This window comes from Lepus europaeus, chromosome 11 (genome assembly GCF_033115175.1).
Source record: "Lepus europaeus isolate LE1 chromosome 11, mLepTim1.pri, whole genome shotgun sequence".
Taxonomy (NCBI): Eukaryota; Metazoa; Chordata; class Mammalia; order Lagomorpha; family Leporidae; genus Lepus; species Lepus europaeus.
Window position 1 is genome coordinate 2,769,111 of NC_084837.1, and position 22,100 is coordinate 2,791,210.

Below are 22,100 nucleotides of genomic sequence, written 5' to 3' on the forward strand. Positions count from 1 at the left end.
GACCCTGGTGACAGCGCCTGGGAGGGGTGGGGGAGGGGGGAGGCGGCCCAGCCTGGCAGACAGCATGTCCCTCCAGGAAGGCGCCCACTCGGGGGGCGGCCTGCTCTCATTCCAGGGCTCCATCAAGAGCGCGAGGACCCCGGGCGTCCGCCGCGCTGGGCCTTGTGTCGGGGCCTGCGTGGGCACCAGGTAAGCAGGATCCCCCAGTCCCAGTGCCGGGGTCGAGCCCCGGTGGCCCTGACCCCTGACCCCTGGAAGGCTGGTCGGGGCGGAGGGGTGGATGGGCCGCTTCCTAGCCCCGCCGAGCCCTGGTCCTTTCGCTCCCACGGGGCTGCCGTCCCCAGCCCCGCGGGGGCGCCCCGCACCGGTCTCCGCGCGCCTGGGCCCCGCAGCGCCACCTGGGGGCCGGGCGCCGCCGGCCTCTCCCGGGGACCCCCGCCCTTCCGCCGCCGGGGCTCCCCGGGGTGGGGGCGGCGGAGGGGGCGGACCCTCCGGGCCTCGGCCGCGCGGCCGCCCCGGGCGCACGGCGGGACCGGGCCGGGCCTCGCCGCAGCCCGGTGATTGGCACAGGCGAGCCGGAGGCGGCGGCGCGGGGCGGGCGGAGGCAGGGCGAGCGCGGCGCCAGGAGCCGGCCTCCACCCCTGCGCCCGCAGGACGGGGGCGGCCGCGCGGCCGGGCGGGGACGCACGCAGGCTCGCGGCGCGCACCCGGGCGGCGGCGGCGGCGGCGGCGGCGAAGGATGCAGGGCAAGAAGCCGGGTGGCTCGTCGGGCGGCGGCCGGAGCGGCGAGCTGCAGGGCGACGAGGCGCAGCGGAACAAGAAGAAGAAAAAGAAGGCGTCGTGCTTCTCCAACATCAAGATCTTCCTGGTGTCCGAGTGCGCCCTGATGCTGGCGCAGGGCACGGTGGGCGCCTACCTGGTGAGTGCCCGCGCCAACTCCGCCGCCGGCCCCGCGCCCCGGCCCGGCCCTGGCGGCGGCGGCGGCGCGGTGACCTCGGCCCGGCGCGGAGCGGGGCCGGCGGTGCGGGGTGCGGGGTGCGGGAAGCCGCTGCTGCCCCCGGGACCGCGAGCCGGCCGGCGAGCCCAGAAGCCTGCGTGGCGGGGAGCGCGTCCATTACGCAGCCTGTCCGCGGCCGCCGCCGGGGCCCGCACGGCTCCAAGGGGCGCCCCCACCCCCACAGCCTGCCCGGGGTCCAGGTGCCCGATCCCCGCCGCTCCGGATCTGGTAACGGCGGGGACAGAGCCCGGCACCCGGCAGCCAGCGGCGCGTTGGTGCCTTCACTCTCGCGGCTGCGGACCCGCCAGGGGGTCGCGTCCCTGCGCGCGACTCTGGGTGTCTGGGCTGGCCCCCGGGTGATGACTCAGCACTGACAAGTTCCCACCGCGCTTGGTGGTCCGTGTCCCGGGGGCCGGAGAGCGCCCAGCCGGCCCTGGTCCAGCCTCCGTGTGAGCAGCGAGAACCGGCCAGCGTGAAATCGGTTCTTGGCCGCGGCCACTGCACTGGAATCAGAGCCCTGGTGCCGGTGAGCGAGTTTGGTGGGGATGGGATTGGGCAGGAGGGTGCAGGCTGTGGGGTCACCCCTGCCGAGAGAGCCCTGCCCCCCCCCCCCCCCCCGCGCGCGCGCGCTGCCAGGGAGTCCTGCCAGGTGTCACGGCTGCCGGGCGCCTGTGCGGTTCCTCGGTCCCAGGGCCTGGGAGATCGAGGTGCGTCTGTGTTGCCCATCTCTGCCTCCTGCATCTGGAACTTGCATGCCGGCTGAGGGTGAGCCCTGCTCAGTTGTGCTGGTCCTGTCTGGGTAGAACCTGCCGTTGCAGACACTGTGGACTTCAGAGTCCGGGGCCTAGGGGAGAGCTGCGTGTCGAGGCTCCCTTGGGGGAATTTGTGAAAACATTTAAATGGGCACACGGACTGGCTAAGATGCAAGTGTGCATTCACAGGGTACCGGTAGGCCTGCTCTGTGCGTATGCAAAGCAGGTGCCGCCAGAGCAGGTGTGTGTGCATAAGGGGTGGACTGCGTGTTAGCAGCAGCTGCCTCCAGTCCAAGTTTGTTTGCCTGCCGCCCGTGGAGCTCAGCTCAGCAGAGTGCGGGTGGCAGACCCCGACAGAACTTCTCAGGACGCTGAGGGCACAGGCCGTGGAGAGGCAGGAGCTGGCCTTTATGGGTGCCCTGTCTGCCGGGCCAGGTTCCCGGGCAGCCCCGCAGGAGTGGGCTTCCCGGGGAGGGGGGAGCTCCGTGCACCTGCTGGTGGCCTGTGGCTGAGGACAGCCTGGTGGGAGGGGCCGGGTAACCGGAGCCCACAGGTGACTCTCAGGGAGCAGCTGGGGGCCAGGGGCGTACAGGCCGGTGAGAGTCCTTTTGATGAGCAGGAGTGGAGGCGGAAGGTCCCCAGGGCTGCGTTCTGCCCCGCTTCCCCGGCCTTCCTTGTCATCCGAACCTCGTGAAAATAAACAGTCGGCCTGCGCTGGCCCCTGCTCCGGGCCCTCAGCGCTCTCGCCATCTGTTGTCTGGGAGGTGGGCGCCGTGCCTTGGACCCAGGGCTGTGCCTTGGGCCGTGGGCCGCTCCTGGGGGTCACTGGAAGATGAGACACCGTGGGGTGTCTGGGAAGGACAGATCCCTTCCTTACGGGGCCTCTCGGCCGTCCTCGGGAACCTGGGACCCTGTGCAGGTGGGCGGCCCCCAGTCAGCCTGCCCTCTGCGGAAGCACCTGCAGACCCCCAGGGAAGGTCTTGCCATGGCGCAGTGCCGCTGCTGCTTCCGAGAGAGAGAGAGAGAGAGAGAGAGAGAGAGAGAGAGACGGAGGGAGGGAGGGAGGGAGGAAGGTCGGGCAAGTTCGGTGCGGGTGACAGGAGCTCCTGTTTGAGTCCCAGAGGCCCTGCAGCCAGCTGCCCTCCAGCGCCTGCACCCCGGGCGTGTTTTGAGGAAACGCTCCCAGGTTTCATTTCCTTCCCGCCGTGTCTTTCTGAAAAGGACAGATTCCTTCCCAGTGACCTCTTCGCATCCTCAATGACGCCGGTGAAGGCTTCCAACTGCTGAGCCGGAGCAGGAAGTGGCCTAGGATTTGAGAAGCAACTTTAAAAAGCAGGACTTGCGTATCTGTGTGTGTGTGTGCGTGTGTGTGCGTTTCCCCCGAGCCTGCCCAGTGAGGACTCTCAGGACAGCTGTGTGTGGCGGGGAGGGCCGCCAGTCGTCAGGCGAGGCTGAGCACCTGCGGCCACTTTCGGCCTGGGTGCCTGGGCCCTCCTGGGAGGCCATCGGACCCTGCCGGCCTGCCTCTGGTGGTAGAGATTCTATAACTCCCGGGGTGGCTGGGCCAGCTGTGCGTTCTGAAGCCTGTTAGAGTTGCGGGCGCCTTCGCTGGGAGGAACCAGCAGTGGCAGGGCGTTCTGCCGTGGGCAGACTGCCCGGTGCCCGTGAGACAGCGTGTGCCTGCTCTGTGTGATGGTCACTGCTGGAGTCTTCACTCCAGGGGTCTCCAGGCCGAACTGACCTCTGTGCAGGGACGGACCACTGGGCTCTGTCTCCCACGGTTAGCAAGGAGGTGCGGGTGCAGGGGACCAGGCCACGCGTGTGCACAAGATCGGGGCTCTGTGGAGCCCTGGGGGTCCCCAGCCTGGCGCACGGCTCCCCTGGCTGGAGAGGTTCCTGTGTGTGATCCGATTACCCAGGGCTGTAGCACATAAGGATGCCAGCTGGAGGTGAAAGCCTTTGTCTCCCGCGGTAGCTGCGGAGACGTGGGCGCCCGCCCGGCCACCTGATTCGCCCTCAGGATGGGTACCCACAGCTGTGTCTCCGCTCCTGGGTGGGGCCCCAGCGCTTCCTCTGGGCCCGGGGTGGGCCCTGCCCACTGGAGAGTTTTGCAAAAGTGACCTTGAGGCTGTGGTGATGAGCATGGCCCGCAGGGCCGGCCCACTGCGTGGGGGTCACCTAGTGTGCGCCTGAGGAAGCCAGCCTGCTGGAGGTCAAGGCTGGGGCCCCCTGCTGGTTCCTTGTTCTTTTTCTGTGCTCCAGGAGCATCCTTTTGAAGGTGGATTTTTGCAAGTGCAACCCGGAGCAGACAGCTTGAAAGTCCTTGTCAAGTGAGCAATTATTTTTATGCACTTACGGTTACTCAAAGTGACAAAGTCTCGGTCATTTGCATAATTACCATATAGCCCCAGGTAGTAAGAAATAAACTTTCCCTGGTTTTTTTCCCTCATAGCTTGGTTTTAAATGTTTAGCTAATAATTAGCAGGAGAAGAAATACATTTCTGGAACCTCGTGTCAGTCCATTTTATGTAGATGGCTTTGTCTCTTCCGGGCGGGAGAGGCGGCCGCTGTGTTTTATGGCAGAAGGGGCCCCGTCGGCTGTAATGTGGGTGCTCTTGCCTTCGGACTCCTGCTGAAGAGGGTGGCGGAGGCCCGGGCTGGGGCGCTAGTCTGCCTGCCGCCAGCACCTGTGGGCTTGCCACCGCTGGGGACCCAGAGGGCACGGGCTGGGCGGCCTGGGCAGGCGGCTCCCTGGGTCTGCTTGGCGCTGCTGAAAGCAGCCTTGGCAGCGCTGTCTGGAGCAGGGAGTGGGGGCTCACTGCCCCGGGGGCCGCGCAGGAGTGAGGAGCGACCGCGGCTGTTCCAGGGGGAACCTGCTTCCTGCCCGCATCCTTGCTCCAGCCTTAGCTCCGTCGCCACCGACCCGTGAGCGTGCACCGACTTCTCCACAGCCGTCAGCGGGCACGCAGGAAACCGGGAGCGAAGTCCCTGTCCGCACCCCTTCTCCCCCGCGCTGTGCGTGTGCCCCGCGGTGCCCTGCCCGTGTGCCTGCGTGTTGTCCACTAACGCGCGTGTTCGTGGGCAGGAGCGCTTTGGGCAGAGCTGCAGGATGTCCTGGTGGGAGTGCTGGTCGGGCGGCATGCACAAGGAGCCAGACGCCGCCTCCGGGAGGCCGAGCCCTCTGCCCTGGGCCACCTGCGGGCCGGCCCAGCGGCATCTCCTCCCGCTGTTCGGCTTCGGTTTCTGGTTCCGCATTCGCAGAAAGAACACGTAGCAGGAGAATCTCTGGGCTTGGCTCGCAGCATAGTGGACCGGTGTGGCTGAGACGCTTGTGTTTGGCGTGACCCAGGACTGCGTGTTGGTGTGCGGGGCGTGCCAGCCGGCGGCTAAGCAGGTGTCCAGAAGCTGTGGCTCCCGGGGTCAGTTGGCCTGGGATCGGTTCTGTGTCCTCCCCCTCCCAGCTCTGTGACCTGGGGCTGCTAACTTAACCTCTCTGGGCTCAGCTCCCACTGGCGTCCATGTTGCTGGGGGGAATCCCCCGAGCCAGTGCTTGTGGAGCGCCCTGGACCTGGTGGGTGCCCTCGGGGCCGTCTGTGGTTCTCAGTGGCTGTGTGGGCACAGCGTTACTGCACACCTGATGCCCAGGTGAGGGGGCGGAGGCCGGCTGTGGCTGTGGTGAGTCACTGGCTCAGAGGTTCTTGTCCGAGAGCCCAGGCGTTTGTGAACGCAGGGACCCGAGTGCCATTGCCGATGCAGCCTCGGCGCCTGCTACCCTTAGAGGCGTTAGAAGTGAGTCCTGGCAGGGGGCCCCACCGGGAGCCGGCTCCTGTGGGTCTTTCCCGTCCATGGGGACCTGGGTGGGGCAGGGGCAGCAGTGGTGCTGCTGGGGGTGAGCGTGGGGCCCTGCGCGGGCCCCTTCCCTGGATTGGGATGCGATGTGGCCCCTGCAGCTCTGGCCGGGACGCTGAGCAGCTGCGGGGGAGCCTGTGGTGTCAGGAGGGGGCTCCAGGGGAGGCGCTGTCAGCAAGCAGCCACGTGGACCTGTGACCTGGGCCCCGTCTCGCAGTGGCCGGTGGCTGTCACCTGGAGTCCTCTTGCTGGCCCTTGTCCTTGTCCTGGGATGCGCCCGCCTGCTCCCTGTCCGGGGCAGGAGAGGCTCTGCTCAGCGCGTCAGCGGCGGTGCACACGCTGGCCCAGGTGCGGGGTTTGCATTCCTGTGCCACGGCCTCCCGAAAGAGAGAGGACACCCAGGGGACCACGGAGGCCTCGAGGCCCGGCCCTGGCGACCTGGCTGAGGGGCCTCCGTGGGCAGGGCACTGGGCCATGCTGGGAGGGAGTGACCCAGAGCCTTCGTTGGGCCTCCAGCCACAGCGCCCGCCCGCCCTGGTCTCTACAGTGGCAGCTCCCGGGCTCCGTCCCAGCGTGAGCCTCTCTCGAGGTCGCAGCGACCCAGTTCCGCGGTGGACACGTGGTGCCACCCCGCCGGCTCTCCGGGTCCAGCACTGAGATTTGAGTCAATCATGAGGATTTTCCGGGGCTTGAACACAGCTTGCTGGCTCCCTGCCAGGCAAGGCGCGTGGAGAAGAGCAAAGGCCACCGGGGCTGCCGCAGGCCCTCTCCCCACCTGCCCCTTGACCTTCAGGACATCGGTGTCGCCCCGCACCTCTGTGGAGCTCCCCTGCGTGGCCAACCGAGCATCAGCAGAATCGGGCAGGGGCTGATCGTACAGGGACGGAGGAGGAGGGAGAAGGAGCAGTCCCCGGTCACTGCCCACACCCTGTTAGGGCTGAGGGAGGGAAGACGGCTCCGCCCCGCTCCCGGCAGGCACCTGCTGCGGCCTCACGGGCGTCTGGGAGGTCCCTGTGCTTGGGGACAGGGCTGCTGCTCCTCTCAGCGTGGGGTTTGCTTGAAGCGTTTGGGGCTGGGAAGGAGGACCCGGCACTGTGCAGGAGCAGGTGGAGGCCCTGGTTACATGAGCTGGAGAATCCTGCGCCTGAAACCTCGTACGCCTCTCTGAACCGCGTGCACCCATGTGTTCTCGTCACGTAAGGTTCGTCGGTCGTGGTCCAACCTGTGGCAGAAGCGGTGATGCCGAGGGCTCCGTCTTGGGGTCAGAGGGAACTGGAAGCAGAGCCCCCTGCAGCCACCCTGGCGCTGGGCGGGCAGCAGGGTCAGCACCTCCCACCCTCTGCCCTGCAGGGCCCGGGGCTGGCCAGGGCCTCGGCCGCAGCACTGCAGGCTGGCCTAGAGAGTGCTCTGTGCACGCCACCAGGCTCGGCTGTGCTGGGCGCTGCCCTGTGGCCTTCCCGACCCCCTGGGCACCTGCCGGGCTCACAGCTCCACGTTCAGGCTTCCAGCCTCTTGTTGCACTGTAGGCAAGGAGCTATTTTTCTGGCTAGGGTGGGGATTGAGGGGGAGAGACAAGGGCGCCTCGCCTGCCGAGCGGGTTCAGAGGAGCCTGGATCCACAGGCCGGTCCTGCCCTTACGCAAATACCGCAGGGGAGGCTCCTAGCCCGTGCTACCTCCTGGTGCCGGGAGGAGACTCAACACGCCAGTAACATGCTTCTCAGCCAGCCGAGGAGGGCGGCTTCTGGAAACCAAAAACATAGATCAGCGCCCTGCCAAGCCGTGGAGCTGCACACGGTAGGGCAGAAAGTAGGCAAACGGCTCTGCAGCTCGTGGCTGGCGGGAGTCGGTGTGGAGTCTGCCTCGCTGGCCCTGGAGGGGCGCTGGGGCTGGGTCCGGATGCAGCCCTGGGGGTGTGCAGGGGGTGGCGGGAACACCAGGCATGTCGCCTGCCTCTCTGCCCGAGGTTGGCCTGCACCTGCTCTTGCAAGAGCTGCTCTTTGGTCTCCTGAAAGGGGACCTTGCGGGAGCTCTGCCTGAGCCGATGTCCTGCTGGGCACACTCTGGGCACAGCCTGAGCCCCCCGCCCCCTCCCGAGCCAGCAGGGCCGAGCAGGCTGGGGTCGGGAAACAGACCCCACGCACGGTTCTGTTTTCGGTAGTCATGGTTATGGACACACATACGTGAAAACTGCTTTTGTGAATGTGGGAAGAAACCCACTTATCTCTCATTCTTTTGTAACTTTCCTCCTCTTCCGTATTTAACAGGCACCGTTCCCGTCTTTAATCCAGAAACAGATTAAACGTAAACATTTCTGTGTATTTGCTTTCTGACTTGGAGCCTCTCTGGGGAGCACTTCTGGGGTGGGCATGTGGCCTGGCGGTTAGCTGCCGCGCCCTGCATTGGAGTGCCCGGGGCCTTTGTTTTGTTTGGTTTTACGTGTTTGTTTGACGGCAGAGTCAGGTGCAGAGATCTTCCATCTGCTGGTTCTCTAAACGTCCATAGCAGCCAGGGCTGGGCCAGGCTGAAGCCAGGAGCCCAGAAATCCATCCGGGTCTCCCTTGGGGTGCAGGGCCCAAGCACTTGGGCTGTCTTCCGCCACTTTCCCAGGCGCGTTAGCAGGGAGCCGGACTGGAAGTGGAGCAGCCGGGACTTGAACTGTGGTTTGCTGTTGACTCTGGCTCCTGACAGCTTCCTGCCAGTTAGCGCAGGCCCGTGGAGGCAGTGGAGGCTGGAGCAGCTGGGCTCCAGCCACCCCCCTGGGGGACCTCGGTTGAGCTCCCGACCCCCAGCTTTGGCTCCTGTGCCACCGTGGGCCTTTGTGAGCGAAGCAGTGGACAGCGGACTCTGTCCCTCAACAAACAAAATCAGTACCAGGGCAGCAGTTAAATACAGGGCAGCAGTTAAATACAGGGCAGCAGTTAAATACAGGGCAGCAGTTAAATACAGGGCGGGGGCAGACAGGGAGACGGCTCAGGGTGACGAGTGAGGCCTGCCGGACCTAGGAGAGCACCCTGAGTGCTGGGGTCTCAGGTCTGCCACGTTCTGGCTCCTTCCTGTGCACGAGGGCTGGGGAAGGCCGAGCTGGGGTGGCCACAGGTGGGCAGCTGAGCGCTGTGGCCACCTGTTTTGTTCGCTGTTCACCCAGCTCCGGGCCCCTGACCCATCAGCTTCCCTAGAACCGGTGGGCATCACAGCCAGGCGGAGGTCCTGGGGGAGGGTCCTGCCGTCTGTAGACTCGAGTCTTGCCGGGCTGGTGCCGTGGGCAGCCGTGGTGCCGTGGGCTGTGCCTGTGCCATCCTCCCAGCCCCAGCCATGGCCGTCTCCCACCTCTTCCCTGGAGGATGCCACCTTGCATTCAGCCTCCTGCAGGCTTTAGAGACCCAATTCCTCCTTGCACTGCGGGCCATGTGCAAACTCCAGTCCCTGGAGGGGAGCTGGTGCACCTGTGCCCACGGAGGCCGTGGACGGGTGCTGGTGTGCCTGTGTCCACAGAGGCTGTGGGCTTTCTCTGGACAGGAGCTGGTGTGCCTGTGTCCACAGAGGCCGTGGGCTTTCTCTGGACAGGAGCTGGTGCGCCTGTGCCCACAGAGGCCGGGGGCTGTCCCTGGACGGGAGCTGGTGCGCCTGTGCCCATGGAGGCCATGGGCTGTCCCCGGACAGTAGCTGGTGCGCCTGTGCCCACAGATTTACATCTTGCCTTGTGTGGGGCTCATAGGACCCTGGGGTCATTCTCTGGTGTTTCTAGGACCTCGGATGTTGGCCTGCAGTCCCAGCTGGCCCTGTGTGCATGAAGACAGGAGCTGGTGCGCCTGTGCCCACAGAGGCCGGGGGCTGTCCCTGGACGGGAGCTGGTGCGCCTGTGCCCATGGAGGCCATGGGCTGTCCCCGGACAGTAGCTGGTGCGCCTGTGCCCACAGATTTACATCTTGCCTTGTGTGGGGCTCATAGGACCCTGGGGTCATTCTCTGGTGTTTCTAGGACCTCGGATGTTGGCCTGCAGTCCCAGCTGGCCCTGTGTGCATGAAGACAGGAGCTGGTGCGCCTGTGCCCACAGAGGCCGGGGGCTGTCCCTGGACGGGAGCTGGTGCGCCTGTGCCCATGGAGGCCATGGGCTGTCCCCGGACAGTAGCTGGTGCGCCTGTGCCCACAGATTTACATCTTGCCTTGTGTGGGGCTCATAGGACCCTGGGGTCATTCTCTGGTGTTTCTAGGACCTCGGATGTTGGCCTGCAGTCCCAGCTGGCCCCGTGTGCATGAAGAGAAAGGGGCTGTCCTGGCTGGTGCTTTGCTCGAGAGGAGTGGGGATACGGTGCCCTCGGTTCCTAGGACTGCGTCACTCATGACCACATGCTGGGCGGCAGCCTCGTCTCCTCCCAGACGTGGGGGCCAGAAGATCCCAGTCCATTTCCTGCTGGCCTCTTCCAGGTACCAGGGCTGGCCTCGATCCTGTGGCCGCGTCCCTACAGTGGCTCCTCTCCCCCCTTTCCTGTTGGATCAGGCCCCGCCCCCATGACCTCCTGCTGGGGTCTGCTGAGGCCTTGAACCCCCGCTGAGCCCCCTCCGCAGGTGCTGGGCGTTCTGCTCTCTGCGTCTTTCTCTGGGATGAAGTGGAGCCCGAGCACTGGCAAGAAAAGGAAGGCAGGACTCGGCAGGGCTCGGCAGCGGTCGGGGGGGGGGGGGTGCCGGGAGCAGGGCAGGCTCCGCCCCCTGCGGGTCCTTGCTTGGGGGGAGCTTTGCAGACCCACCCTCACTTCTCTTCTGCAGGGAGTGGGTCGTTTCTCCCTGGGGCTGGTGGTCCTGCTTGCTCTGTGGGTGCCTTTCTCTCCCTGGGCCTCTGGTCCCGGAGGGCATGCGGGTCACAAACGCCAGCCCTGTATGTGTGCACCTGTGTGGCTGTGTGTGGTCACGTCCTCCACGCACCGGGATTCCTGGGCACTCCCCCCGCTGCTCAGACTCTGCTGCTGCTGCCCCTGACTGGAGCGCCATCCGATTCCGTGAGCCAGGAAGCAACTTGACACCGCGTGTGTTGCGTGGGGACCAGACATCGGCGTGCTGTCTGCCCTCGTGGGGTATCTGGTGGGGTGCAGGTGATGGCAGGCTGGGAATTCCCGGCACAGGTGCCTTTGAAGTGTCGCCTTGGTCTCGGCCAAACCAATCAACGTTGACGACTTCCTTAAGTGCCGCAAGAGGCCCGAGCTGAGTGAGCCCTGGTCTCGGCCCCCCTGGAGTTTCCTGTCCCGGTGGGCACACAGCAGCCATCAGACTGCCAGGTCCAGTTTTGTTCCCGGGACTGGCTGGGTCTGGGCCCAGGTGGGAGGCGGTGGTGGCGCTGGGCCGGGGCTGGGGGTGGGGTGGGGAGCTGTGTTTCCAGCTGGAGCTGAGAGAACTCAGCATCCGTCAGGGTGGATCTGCCGTGTCAGGGGCTGCCCGGGGTGGGGGCCCCTGTGGGAGGATGGGGCTGGGCGGCTCTGACGGAGAAGGGGCAGGCTGGGGACCCAGGCCTCCCCATCAGGGGCACGGCAGGGCTGTCACCGTGGAGTCTCCACTCCAGCAAGCGGTGTGGAGGCTGCTGGCAGTGTCTTGGCAGCGCTGGTCTCCCCCCCCGGGGGTGGGGGCAGTGCAGGATGTGGGGGGGCAGGGGACACAGGGACCCCTCTGTGTGGAGCCTCCGGCCCGTTATCTACAGATTAGGTGTCTGCAGGACGAGCTGGCGTGCAGAAGGCCAAGTGGCCTGGGCCCTATCGGCTCTGAGTAACTTTTAGGCTGGTAGCAGCAGCGAGCTGCGTTCACACACAGGAAGTGTCCCCAAACACAGAGTGGGCGTGTGGTTCCCAGTGGAGGAGCTGGCAGGGGGCCACCCACACTCGCCTGGCGCCCCGCCTGGGAGCAGAGCTGATGGAGATCCAGGCCCTGGCCTTGAGGTGGGCGGGGGGCTGTGTGGTGTCAGCCGGGAAGCCACACCCCCGCAGGGGAGCCCGTCCTGTCTGCTGTGCTCCCAACCTGAGCCCGACACAGAAAGGCACAGACGCATCCACACGAGCAGGGAAAGTCACCCAGTATCCCAGGAGCCTGCAGGTGGTGGTCTGCGTTGTGCCCGCCCGACATTACCCCAGCAGCCTGCAGGTGGAGGTCCGCGTTGTGCCCGCCCGGCATCACCCCAGGAGCCTGCAGGTGGAGGTCCGCGTTGTGCCCGCCCGACATTGTCCCAGGAGCCTGCAGGTGGAGGTCCGCGTTGTGCCCGCCCGACATTACCCCAGGAGCCTGCAGGTGGAGGTCCACGTTGTGCCCGCCCGACATTGTCCCAGGAGCCTGCAGGTGGAGGTCCACGTTGTGCCCGCCCGACATTGTCCCAGGAGCCTGCAGGTGGAGGTCCGCGTTGTGCCCGCCCGGCATCACCCCAGGAGCCTGCAGGTGGAGGTCCACGTTGTGCCCGCCCGACATTGTCCCAGGAGCCTGCAGGTGGAGGTCCGCGTTGTGCCCGCCCGGCATCACCCCAGGAGCCTGCAGGTGGAGGTCCACGTTGTGCCCGCCCGACATTGTCCCAGGAGCCTGCAGGTGGAGGTCCACGTTGTGCCCGCCCGACATTGTCCCAGGAGCCTGCAGGTGGAGGTCCGCGTTGTGCCCGCCCGGCATCACCCCAGGAGCCTGCAGGTGGAGGTCCACGTTGTGCCCGCCCGACATTACCCCAGGAGCCTGCAGGCGGAGGTCCGCGTTGTGCCCGCCCGGCATCACCCCAGGAGCCTGCAGGTGGAGGTCCACGTTGTGCCCGCCCGACATTGTCCCAGGAGCCTGCAGGTGGAGGTCCGCGTTGTGCCCGCCCGACATTACCCCAGGAGCCTGCAGGCGGAGGTCCGCGTTGTGCCCGCCCGACATTACCCCAGGAGCCTGCAGGCGGAGGTCCGCGTTGTGCCCGCCCGACATTACCCCAGGAGCCTGCAGGCGGAGGTCCGCGTTGTGCCCGCCCGACATTACCCCAGGAGCCTGCAGGCGGAGGTCCGCGTTGTGCCCGCCCGACATTACCCCAGGAGCCTGCAGGTGGAGGTCCGCGTTGTGCCCGCCCGACATTACCCCAGGAGCCTGCAGGCGGAGGTCCGCGTTGTGCCCGCCCGGCATCACCCCAGGAGCCTGCAGGCGGAGGTCCACGTTGTGCCCGCCCGACATTACCCCAGGAGCCTGCAGGCGGAGGTCCGCGTTGTGCCCGCCCGGCATCACCCCAGGAGACTGCAGGTGGAGGTCCGCGTTGTGCCCGCCCGACATTGTCCCAGGAGCCTGCAGGTGGAGGTCCGCGTTGTGCCCGCCCGACATTACCCCAGGAGCCTGCAGGTGGAGGTCCGCGTTGTGCCCGCCCGACATTACCCCAGGAGCCTGCAGGTGGAGGTCCGCGTTGTGCCCGCCCGACATTACCCCAGGAGCCTGCAGGCGGAGGTCCGCGTTGTGCCCGCCCGACATTACCCCAGGAGCCTGCAGGCGGAGGTCCGCGTTGTGCCCGCCCGACATTACCCCAGGAGCCTGCAGGCGGAGGTCCGCGTTGTGCCCGCCCGGCATCACCCCAGGAGCCTGCAGGCGGAGGTCCGCGTTGTGCCCGCCCGACATTACCCCAGGAGCCTGCAGGCGGCGGCCCGCGTTGTGCCCGCCCGACATTACCCCAGGAGCCTGCAGGTGGAGGTCCGCGTTGTGCCCGCCCGACATTACCCCAGGAGCCTGCAGGTGGAGGTCTGCGTTGTGCCCGCCCGACATTGTCCCAGGAGCCTGCAGGTGGAGGTCCGCGTTGTGCCCGCCCGACATTACCCCAGGAGCCTGCAGGTGGAGGCCCGCGTTGTGCCCGCCCGACATTACCCCAGGAGCCTGCAGGCGGAGGTCCGCGTTGTGCCCGCCCGACATTGTCCCAGGAGCCTGCAGGCAGCGGTCTGCGTTGTGCCCGCCCGACATTGTCCCAGGAGCCTGCAGGCAGCGGTCTGCGTTGTGCCCGCCCGACATTGTCCCAGGAGCCTGCAGGCGGAGGTCCGCGTTGTGCCCGCCCGACATTGTCCCAGGAGCCTGCAGGCGGAGGTCCGCGTTGTGCCCGCCCGACATTACCCCAGGAGCCTGCAGGCGGCGGTCCGCGTTGTGCCCGCCCTACAGGTGCCCCGCAGGACCCTGGAGTGGCTCGGGCACGGGCACTGGGGTCCTGTGTGGCTTTGGGCAGTGAGGCTTCCTCTCTGGCCCTTGGCTTCCTCCTCTGTGAGGTGGGGGTGACCCTGTGGCTCCGGGACGCGGTGGCCCTGCGGGCCCCTCGGCAGCACGTGTCACTCATGGCTGAGGTTTGGGAGGCGTGGAAGGATTGGGTGGGTCTGTGCGTTCCGGACCTTGTGGTCACTTCTCTGTAACATCGCATGTCCTCTGAGGTCACGGCCATGAGGGAAAATGACCTTATTGTTCTTAGAACAATACACATTCTTTAGGAACCAAAGTCTGGATAAAAATATGTTTAAAAAGCCCCAGTCTCCCATTCCGAAATAACCGTAACTGGTGCTGGGGAGAGAGCAGTGCCGATGAGACGCCCTTCCCGTCTGCCCCGTGCCCACTCCTGCTGATCAGGACCCTGCCCACACGGGGCGTCTGCGTGTCCACTTGGGGGGGTGGGCAGGCGTGGAGTCCGCCTTGGCTCACGTCGCTCCTAAAACAGGATTCAGCCAGCCAGCCCTGCAGGTGAGCAGGCGAGCTGCACAGCCTGCGGCTCTCAGGGCAGGAGAGGAGCAGGCAGAGCCAGGAGCGTCCCGGCCAGGTGAGCCACGTCCTGCCCGGGCTGGGATGGAGCCCGGGCATCACCAGCTTTTGCCCTGTGACTTCCAGCGGTGCTGACCGAGGTGTGGGTTCTGGGAGGACGAGGGCCGCTTCCCTCCCAGGATTAGGGCCAGGGGCCCCTCGCTCCCAAGCTCTTTGTCGTACTCGGAGAAGTGGCTGGCTGGCTGCATAGACTGCAAGTGCACAGTCTCAAAACTCAAAGTAGTTGATGAATTTGCCTGACATCTCACACAGGACTGGGAGGGTCCACGCATCCTCCTCCGTGGACGGTTTGTCCCTGGGCCAGATGCCGGAAGAACCCTCAGTAGTGGACGCCCTGCGTTAGCCTCCGTGTGGGAGGGGCCTCCATGCTGTCTGTGGGAGGCAGAATTAAGCGATGGCTCGTTTTGGCACAGGGACCGTGCAATGCATGCTTGCTTTCTGACACGTGACTTCCACGGAGTGTCTGGGGGCCTTCAGCCGCGTACCACGGCTGCGTGGCCGGGCCGTGGTTTTGGTAGCTGGACGTGTTCCCTGCAGAGACGCAATTCTCCGAGTCCGGAGAGTTTTCCCATGTTGTGTCCTTGAACGCTGTCTTGTGGGTGCACAGAGCCCTGTGCCGTGGAGCACCACGTGTCTCTACCACGTGTCTGTATCAGGCCCTCCGGGAACTCTGCACTTGGCTGTTTTGCTCTCTATTGCTTGGATTCCCTCTTTCTTTCTTTCTTTCTCTTCATTGTTTATTTTTGACTTTCCTCTAGCTAACAATTTTTTTAATCTTCTTTAGTTCTTTATAGATTCTATCTCATAGATTCATTTTCTGATGTTTTTGATGACAGTTTATTTCTCTAGATCTGTGGCCTTTATAAAATTTTTTTCTTTCTTGTCTTTAAATGCTGATTTGAGTTCTCCAGGTGTTGAGCTGGCTCTCACTAAGTTCTGTGGCTCCAGGGCCTTTCGGGGAGTCCCCCTCCCTGGTCTTTGATAGACAGTGGCTTCCCTGCCTTCCGGGACCAGGTGTGTGGCGGCCCCGCCTTGCGGGCTGCTTGCTTTGCAGTCTTCCTGCCTGAGCAGGGTGGCCCAGGCCTTTGTCGTTCTCAGTGTGGGTGATCTCTTGTCTCAAAGCCTCTTTCTTTCCTCCCTGTGGCCAGCTGAAGTTTGGAGCCTGGTTTTTAGTTCCTGCCCATGACTCCTGTGGCCTGAGGGCATACAGAATGGCCGAGGCCGGCTGAGGCGTCTTGTCTGCAAGATGTGGGCTTGGCAACTGTTGCTTCTAGGATTTAAAACAAAAAAACTTGGCAAGCTGAAGCTGGGAGCGAGAAACGCCATCTGGGTCTCTGTGCGGGCGGCAGGGACTGAGTCCTTGAGCCATCACCTGCTGCCTCCTAGCGCGTGTGCTATCGGGAAGCTGGAATTGGGAGCGGGCAGGGCCTTGAACCCAGACGCTGTGGTATGAGTGGGAGGCAGCTTAACCCCTAGGCCAAAGTCCACCCCCTCCAGTCTTCCCCAGTGGGGCCGGACAGCACGTGCTGGGCAGCCTTCTCCGGTCTCAGGTGAGCCTTGGAGTTCACCGGGTGCCCCCCGAGCCATCGCTGGCTTCCAGCGGACGCGGCCAGCCCCACGCTGCCAGGGTCTCCCCCCCTTTCTCGCCAGTGGGGGTGTAAGGGTCAAGATGCAGGGGTGCGGGAGGCACAGAGACAGCAGGTCAGGCAGGGGAGGGCAGCAGAGTAGAGTGTGGTGGGCCCTCGTCTTCGGCTCACAGCCCGGGACAGCAGAGACCCACATCCACCACGGTCAGGCGGGCTTGGAGGGCAGAAGCCCCCCGGGAAGGGGCTTATCTGGGTCAGTGATACACCCTGTGCGGTCTTATCAGCTCAGTCGCCGGCAAGGAGCTGTCGGAGCCGAGCTGGCAGCGTCTCGGGCAGTGAGACACCACGGCGCCGTGCCCAGTGTGGCCGCCTGTGACAGTGGCGTGGCAGTCCTGACGGGGGCTTGCACTGTCCTTTCTTGGGAAGAGGGCCGGGGCGGACACCTCCTTGGGTCGTTTGTGTTTGGGTTTGGGGGCAGCAGCGGAGACGCCTGGGGTTTCGTGGCTCACAGGTCCCTCAGCCTGCAGGTGCGTGTGGGGCCGTGGCCTTGCCACGCAGCGTCCCTGTGGGCGCTTGTGTTTGGTGACTTGGGGGTTTTGTTGGCAGGCTTTGGCATGGGGGGGGCCTTAACTCTGCCACTTCAGCCAGGCAGGGGGAGTTGTGTGCCCGTCCACTGTGCACCGTCCGTGGCCTGTGTCTGGGTTTGCTCCTGACAGCTCTGGGTCCTCTTTGCTTTCCACTGATTTCTGTTCTTCCTGTAATTACGCAATGGGATGATGAGGGTGAGGGGAGCCCCACGGCGGGGGTGGGGGAGGGAGCCACAGCGCTGCCCTGGTGGCTGGGAAACAGATCAGTTCTGAGGACGTGGCCCGTGCCGGCGTGCACATCCATGCTGTTTCCCTCTCACACGGTCCCAGGACACAGATGCCACTGCGTGCCGAGCCGGGGCACAGGGTGCTGCAAGCTCAGGTGAGTTCCCAGTGCTCATGTGAGGCCACAGTGGCCCCGTCCACGCCTGACCTCAGGGGACACAGGTGACCTGGAGTGCACGCCCCCTCGGGCTGTGTGCGCGCCTAGCAGCGGGTGCTCCGGCCTGCGTCCTGTTGCCCAGACGGCTCACCGCGTGTACGCAGGTTCCCCAGATCTCCAGAATTCTCTGACCCCAGCGCTTGGAGAGGGCCGCTTGGCCCGTGTTTCTGTGCCGCCGACCAGGACAGCAGGGCTCGGAGCTCCGAGCCGGCTGCAGCTGGCACAGCCGGTGCTGGGTCCTGACGCTCTCAGGCCGCCCTGCTCTGAATCCGTCTTCGCACAGCGACCCCGCCCCAGAGAGCTGGTGCAGCAGGTGCCATATCTGTGCCACTCGGCAGGAGCCGTGCTCTCTTCCCAGATCCAGCAAAGAGAGAGTGGACGACGTGGCAGCTTCCCGGTGCCAGAGACCACCCAGCAGATCTGCCCCAGGCCCACACTGACAGCCAGGAGAGCTCTGGGCAGGGCTTCCCCAGGCACAGCCGGCTCGCCGTGTCACTGTGTGGTGGCGCTGTGGGGTCACCTGCCGCCCCACTATCTGCATGTCCCATCTCTCAGAAACAAGGCCACGTGTGCTGTTCCTGCCACGCTTCACCCCCCCACACCAAGTGACAAAATTCCCAGAGGTCTTCCATCTGCTGGTTCACTCCCCGAATGGCCACAATGGCCAGAGCTGGGCCAGGCTGAATCCAGGATCCAGGAGCTTCATCGGGGTCTCCCACAGGGGTGCAGGGGCCCAAGGGTTGGGGTGTCGCTGTGCACTTGGCCAGCCGCTGGCACCTGCTGAGCCCTCCTGCCCAGAGCCATCGAGGGGGAGCTTCCAAAGTGAGGGCCATCACCCCTGACCCACGATGTAGGGCCGCCCTCCTGTCAGGCCACAACCCCGTGGCACTTCTAGCGGAAGTCACAGCTCCCCCCACGTCCCTGCGGCACGAGGGCCTCAGGCACCCGCGGGAAGTGGCGCTGAGTGGTAAATTTGTTTGGTGCTGAATGTTCTGGAAGCCCACGCACACGAGGTTCTTCGGGAAGTTTGTGGAAATGCACATTACAGGAACATGCGTGGATGTCATGTTCGTGCCAAAGCTAACGTAGGTTTTGGTTCCTGTGCTGTGAAATTGTCCAGGCTCCTTGTGGCCCGGTCGCTGCCATAGCTGTTGTTCCTAGCTCTGCCTGCTCTGTGTGTCTGTTCTTTAAGCAGCCACAAACCTATTGAACATTTTGTCATCTGACCTTTCCGTAGTTGCTTTATTGTGGCGAAGCGCTCCTGCCCCCAGCATCTTGTGCATTTTTGTGACCCAGAACCCAGCAAAGCACCTCGAGGTGCCACCTGGCCCTCGCCACCCCCTGCCTCTGAGCCCGCCCCCACCCCAGGACTGACACCCCGTGCACGCTGAGCACCTGCTCCCAGTCCCCGCTTCTGCCGGCGTGGCCAGCGCGGCTGCCCTTGCTGTCTGGCCGAGTCTGACCGCCGTAAGGACCTCCCGTTCACGGGGTTGCACACTGTCTGCCCTCCCGTGACTGGCAGCTTTCACCGAGCGTCACGTCCAGGTTCATGTCAGTTTCCTTCCGTGTGCGGGCTGAGCGAGATTCCCCGGCGCGGCGTTCCCTGTTCCAGTTCTGTTTCCCTTTCTGCCCGTGTTGGCGTGGGTGGCTTCCCCACGGGAGCCGTGGAAGAGTGTCCCTCCACTTCCACGCTGACCTCCTGAGGGGCCGGGCCGGCTCGGCTGCGGAAGGTCCCCGTTCTGAGCGTGTCTGAGGATCCTCCGGGTTCCTCGATGTGTCTGCACTTTTCTCCTTATGCACTGGCAATGCGGTTTGGCCTGGTTATGTTAGCAAAGTGGCCGGGGATTCCCACGAGGACCTCCTGCTGGATTGCCTGCTTGCCTCCTGTCTGCTGCGGGAGCTGACCGCGGGCAGAGCGGGTGGGGAGGGCAGAGCTGGGTGGTGATGGGCGGCGTCAGGTGGGGACAGGCAGCGCCGGGCGTGGGAAGGGCCGTCCACGCCGGGGACTGGGTCGCGCTCTGAGTGTGTTTGTCACACACCAGGCAGCCGCCGGAACCGTGAGTAGGCGCTAACTTGGCTACCACGGTAATGCCGCTCCCATTCATTGAGCCTTCGCTGTGTGCCTGCCTGGCGGCGGGTGAAGTGGGTGGCACACGCTGGCTCCTCCAGCCTGTGGAGGTGGCCGTGTTGTCCCCATTCTGCAACTGAGTGGTGGGGACCCCGGCTGCACCTCTTGGGAAGCCCCTGCCCAGCCTGGCTGCACCGGCCCCCCTCTTCCCTGGTCTCCTCGCAGTTGCACCGTTGTACCGTGGGCATCTGCCTTGCCTTTGTGGTTGACCGTACCTGCCGGTTAAGACCCTGGCTCTGAGGCCGACACCAGGATTCCAGCCCCCCCCACCCCGGCTGTCATCCATGACCTGGGTGGGCTCTCTCGCTTTGAATTCCTGCTTCCTCGTCTGTAACCAGGGGTTGGCGACGCCCCTGCTCCGGGGTGTCCCCTGCTCCATGCCACACTGATGCACCTGCATCGCTGTCATTGCCCTGGTGCCTGGAGGCCGTTCCCAGAGCCTTTTGGCTCGGAAGGTTTAGCTGTAACCCACAGAGGAGAAACGTGGGCACAGCTGACGGGCAGGGGTGACCGTAGTTCAGAGCCGGACTCCACAGTGACAGCTGCGGGCCACGTCCGGCCTGGCGCCTGCTTGCTGCCTGTCACTGCAGCATAGCCGCACAGATTCCTTTCACCGTGTGGTCATGGGGCGGGAGCATGTGGCGAGCCGAAGGGCCAGCGGATCCTAAAATAGCCACGGCCTGGCCTTTAACAGAGCGAGCTCTCTGACCCCTGCTCTGGAGTCTTCTAGAATTCCAGTCTGGGGGTCTCAGTCCCCCGAGAGGATGCTGCTCCAGGTCCTGACCCCCCCAACCTTTCACCCCCGCTTTCCAGTCTGCTTATTGTGGGCCAGTGGCTGACCCTGTCAAACAGGAAGGCCCCTCCCACAGGTCTCAAGTGTCTGCAGACTGAAGGCTTGTGGGAGCCGTGAGGGTCTCAGCTGGGAGCCGTGGGCCCGCAGGAGCTGTGAGGGTCTCAGCTGGGAGCCGTGGGCCCACAGGAGCCCTGAGGGTCTCAGCTGGGAGCCGTGGGCCCGCAGGAGCCGTGAGGGTCTCAGCTGGGAGCTGTGGGCCCACAGGAGCCGTGAGGGTGTCAGCTGGGAGCCGTGGGCCCGCAGGAGCCCTGAGGGTCTCAGCTGGGAGCCAGTGGGCCCGCAGGCCCCAGGTCGGAGCTGTTGCCTGTGCTCGGCGGCCTTTGCCAGGGCCTGCGGCGGTTGTGTCCACAGCCTTCCGGTACTCCTGCCCGGAGGACCTGCGTGCACACGGCCTGCACTGCAGGTGTGGACGTAAGACCGCCTCTGCCCTCTGCTAACCAGGGCCCTGTATGGACTGGAGAGGGTGGGGCCGGGGGGTACCGCGCTCCCTCCACTCAGGCCGTTGTAGGCCGACCCCATGTCCACGTTGCTGCCCCACCACCTGTCACCATCACCTGGAGGTGAGGCTCATCGGCCAGTCTGCGTGGGGCCCTGTGGTTTGACTCAGGTCCACTGAGGGAGAAAGAAGCCTGTTCCCACGTCGGGCTCATGGGTGCTGCATCCCCGCGTAGGGCTCATGGGTGCTGTGTCCCCGCGTAGGGCTCATGGGTGCTGTGTCCCCGCGTAGGGCTCGTGGGTGCTGCATCCCCGCGTAGGGCTCATGGGTGCTGTGTCCCCGCATCGGGCTCATGGGTGCTGTGTCCCCGCATAGGGCTCGTGGGTGCTGTGTCCCCGCATAGGGCTTGTGGGTGCTGCATCCCCGCGTAGGGCTCATGGGTGCTGTGTCCCCACATCGGGCTCATGGGTGCTGTGTCCCCGCATAGGGCTCGTGGGTGCTGCGTCCCCATGTTGGGCTCATGGGTGCTGCATCCCCGCATAGGGCTCGTGGGCGCTGTGTCCCCATATCGGGCTCATGGGTGCTGTGTCCCCGCATCGGGCTCGTGGGTGCTGCATCCCCGCGTAGGGCTCGTGGGCGCTGCGTCCCCATGTTGGGCTCATGGGCGCCTCATCCCCATGTTGGGCTCATGGGTGCCGTGTCCCCGGCCGCTCAGAGGGTTATCACTGATCGGCGGCGTGCCATCGCTCCTGACGGGGAAGAACGTGTCTCCTGTGTTCCGTGTCGGCTCCGTGCTGCAGAGGCCCCTGTGCGCTCCGTGGACAGTGTGGTGCGGAGCCCGTGGAGAGACACTGGCAGCCCCTCGTCTTCCTCTGGCTCTTGGCCCCGCCTCTCCTCTCTGTCACCCTGCGTGTCTTCTCTGAAGCTCACGGCTAACCCGAGGCCTGTTCACTGTGCTGCTCTGATTGCCTGGCCCTGCCAGGTGCTGGGCACTCAGGGACACCCCCACTGGAAAGGGGCTCCCATGGGCCTCCCCCAAAAGCTCTGCCGGCGTCTACAGGGACAGATCCGCGCCCTGCCCTGCCCTGCCCTGTTGTAAACCAGAGTGGAGGTGCCGCCCCTCACCCTGTCACACACGTCTTCAGGAGGAAGCCGCGTGGGGTCTTCGGGGAGGTTGTTCTTGGCTTCCCCTGCACTTAGGGACGTTCCTAAGTGTCCCGTGTGGCGTGGTCACCACGTCCCGCGTGGGAGTGTGGGTGGGGAGACCACGGCCCTGGAGCTCCCTGTGCAGGCCAGGGTCCTGCCGACCTGCCGCTGCCCCCAGGGGGCGCCGCGGTGCACACCTGCTCCCTCACCTCTTACCTGGACGCACGCGTTGGTTCCACTGCCCTGTTTGTTCTAAGCCACCATCTGCACTCTGCGCTGGGAGTGCGTTAGTCACTGTGGGAACGGTGACGTCGCTGGTGGGGGTGAGGGTTCGTCCCATCCAAAGGGCAGGGAGAGAGAACTTCACTTCGTGGCTGGGGACCCCCAGGGCACGCGGGCGAGGCGGAGGCTTCCACAGTGTGGCTGTCATGGTGCGTGCACGCCACGAAAGTCCACATCTGTGTTTAGGTTGTGAATGAAAACGTGGCTGAAAATTAAGAAATGGATACGAGAGAGAGAAAAAGGAAGGTGGGGGGATCCGTGTGACTGCTCCCGGC

At 65.1% G+C, this 22,100-nt stretch overlaps 1 protein-coding gene across 2 annotated transcripts in view; it reads left to right on the plus strand.

Annotated features, from left to right (window-relative positions):
- Positions 1-739: 739 nt before the first annotated feature.
- The window catches only part of SLCO3A1 (solute carrier organic anion transporter family member 3A1), a 158,824-nt gene continuing 137,463 nt past the window's right edge, over positions 740-22,100 (plus strand). For both annotated transcript variants that reach the window (XM_062204536.1, XM_062204535.1), the window contains exon 1: positions 740-919. In XM_062204536.1, coding sequence (XP_062060520.1) covers positions 740-919 — 180 coding nt within the window. The remainder of the gene's footprint in view (positions 920-22,100) is intronic.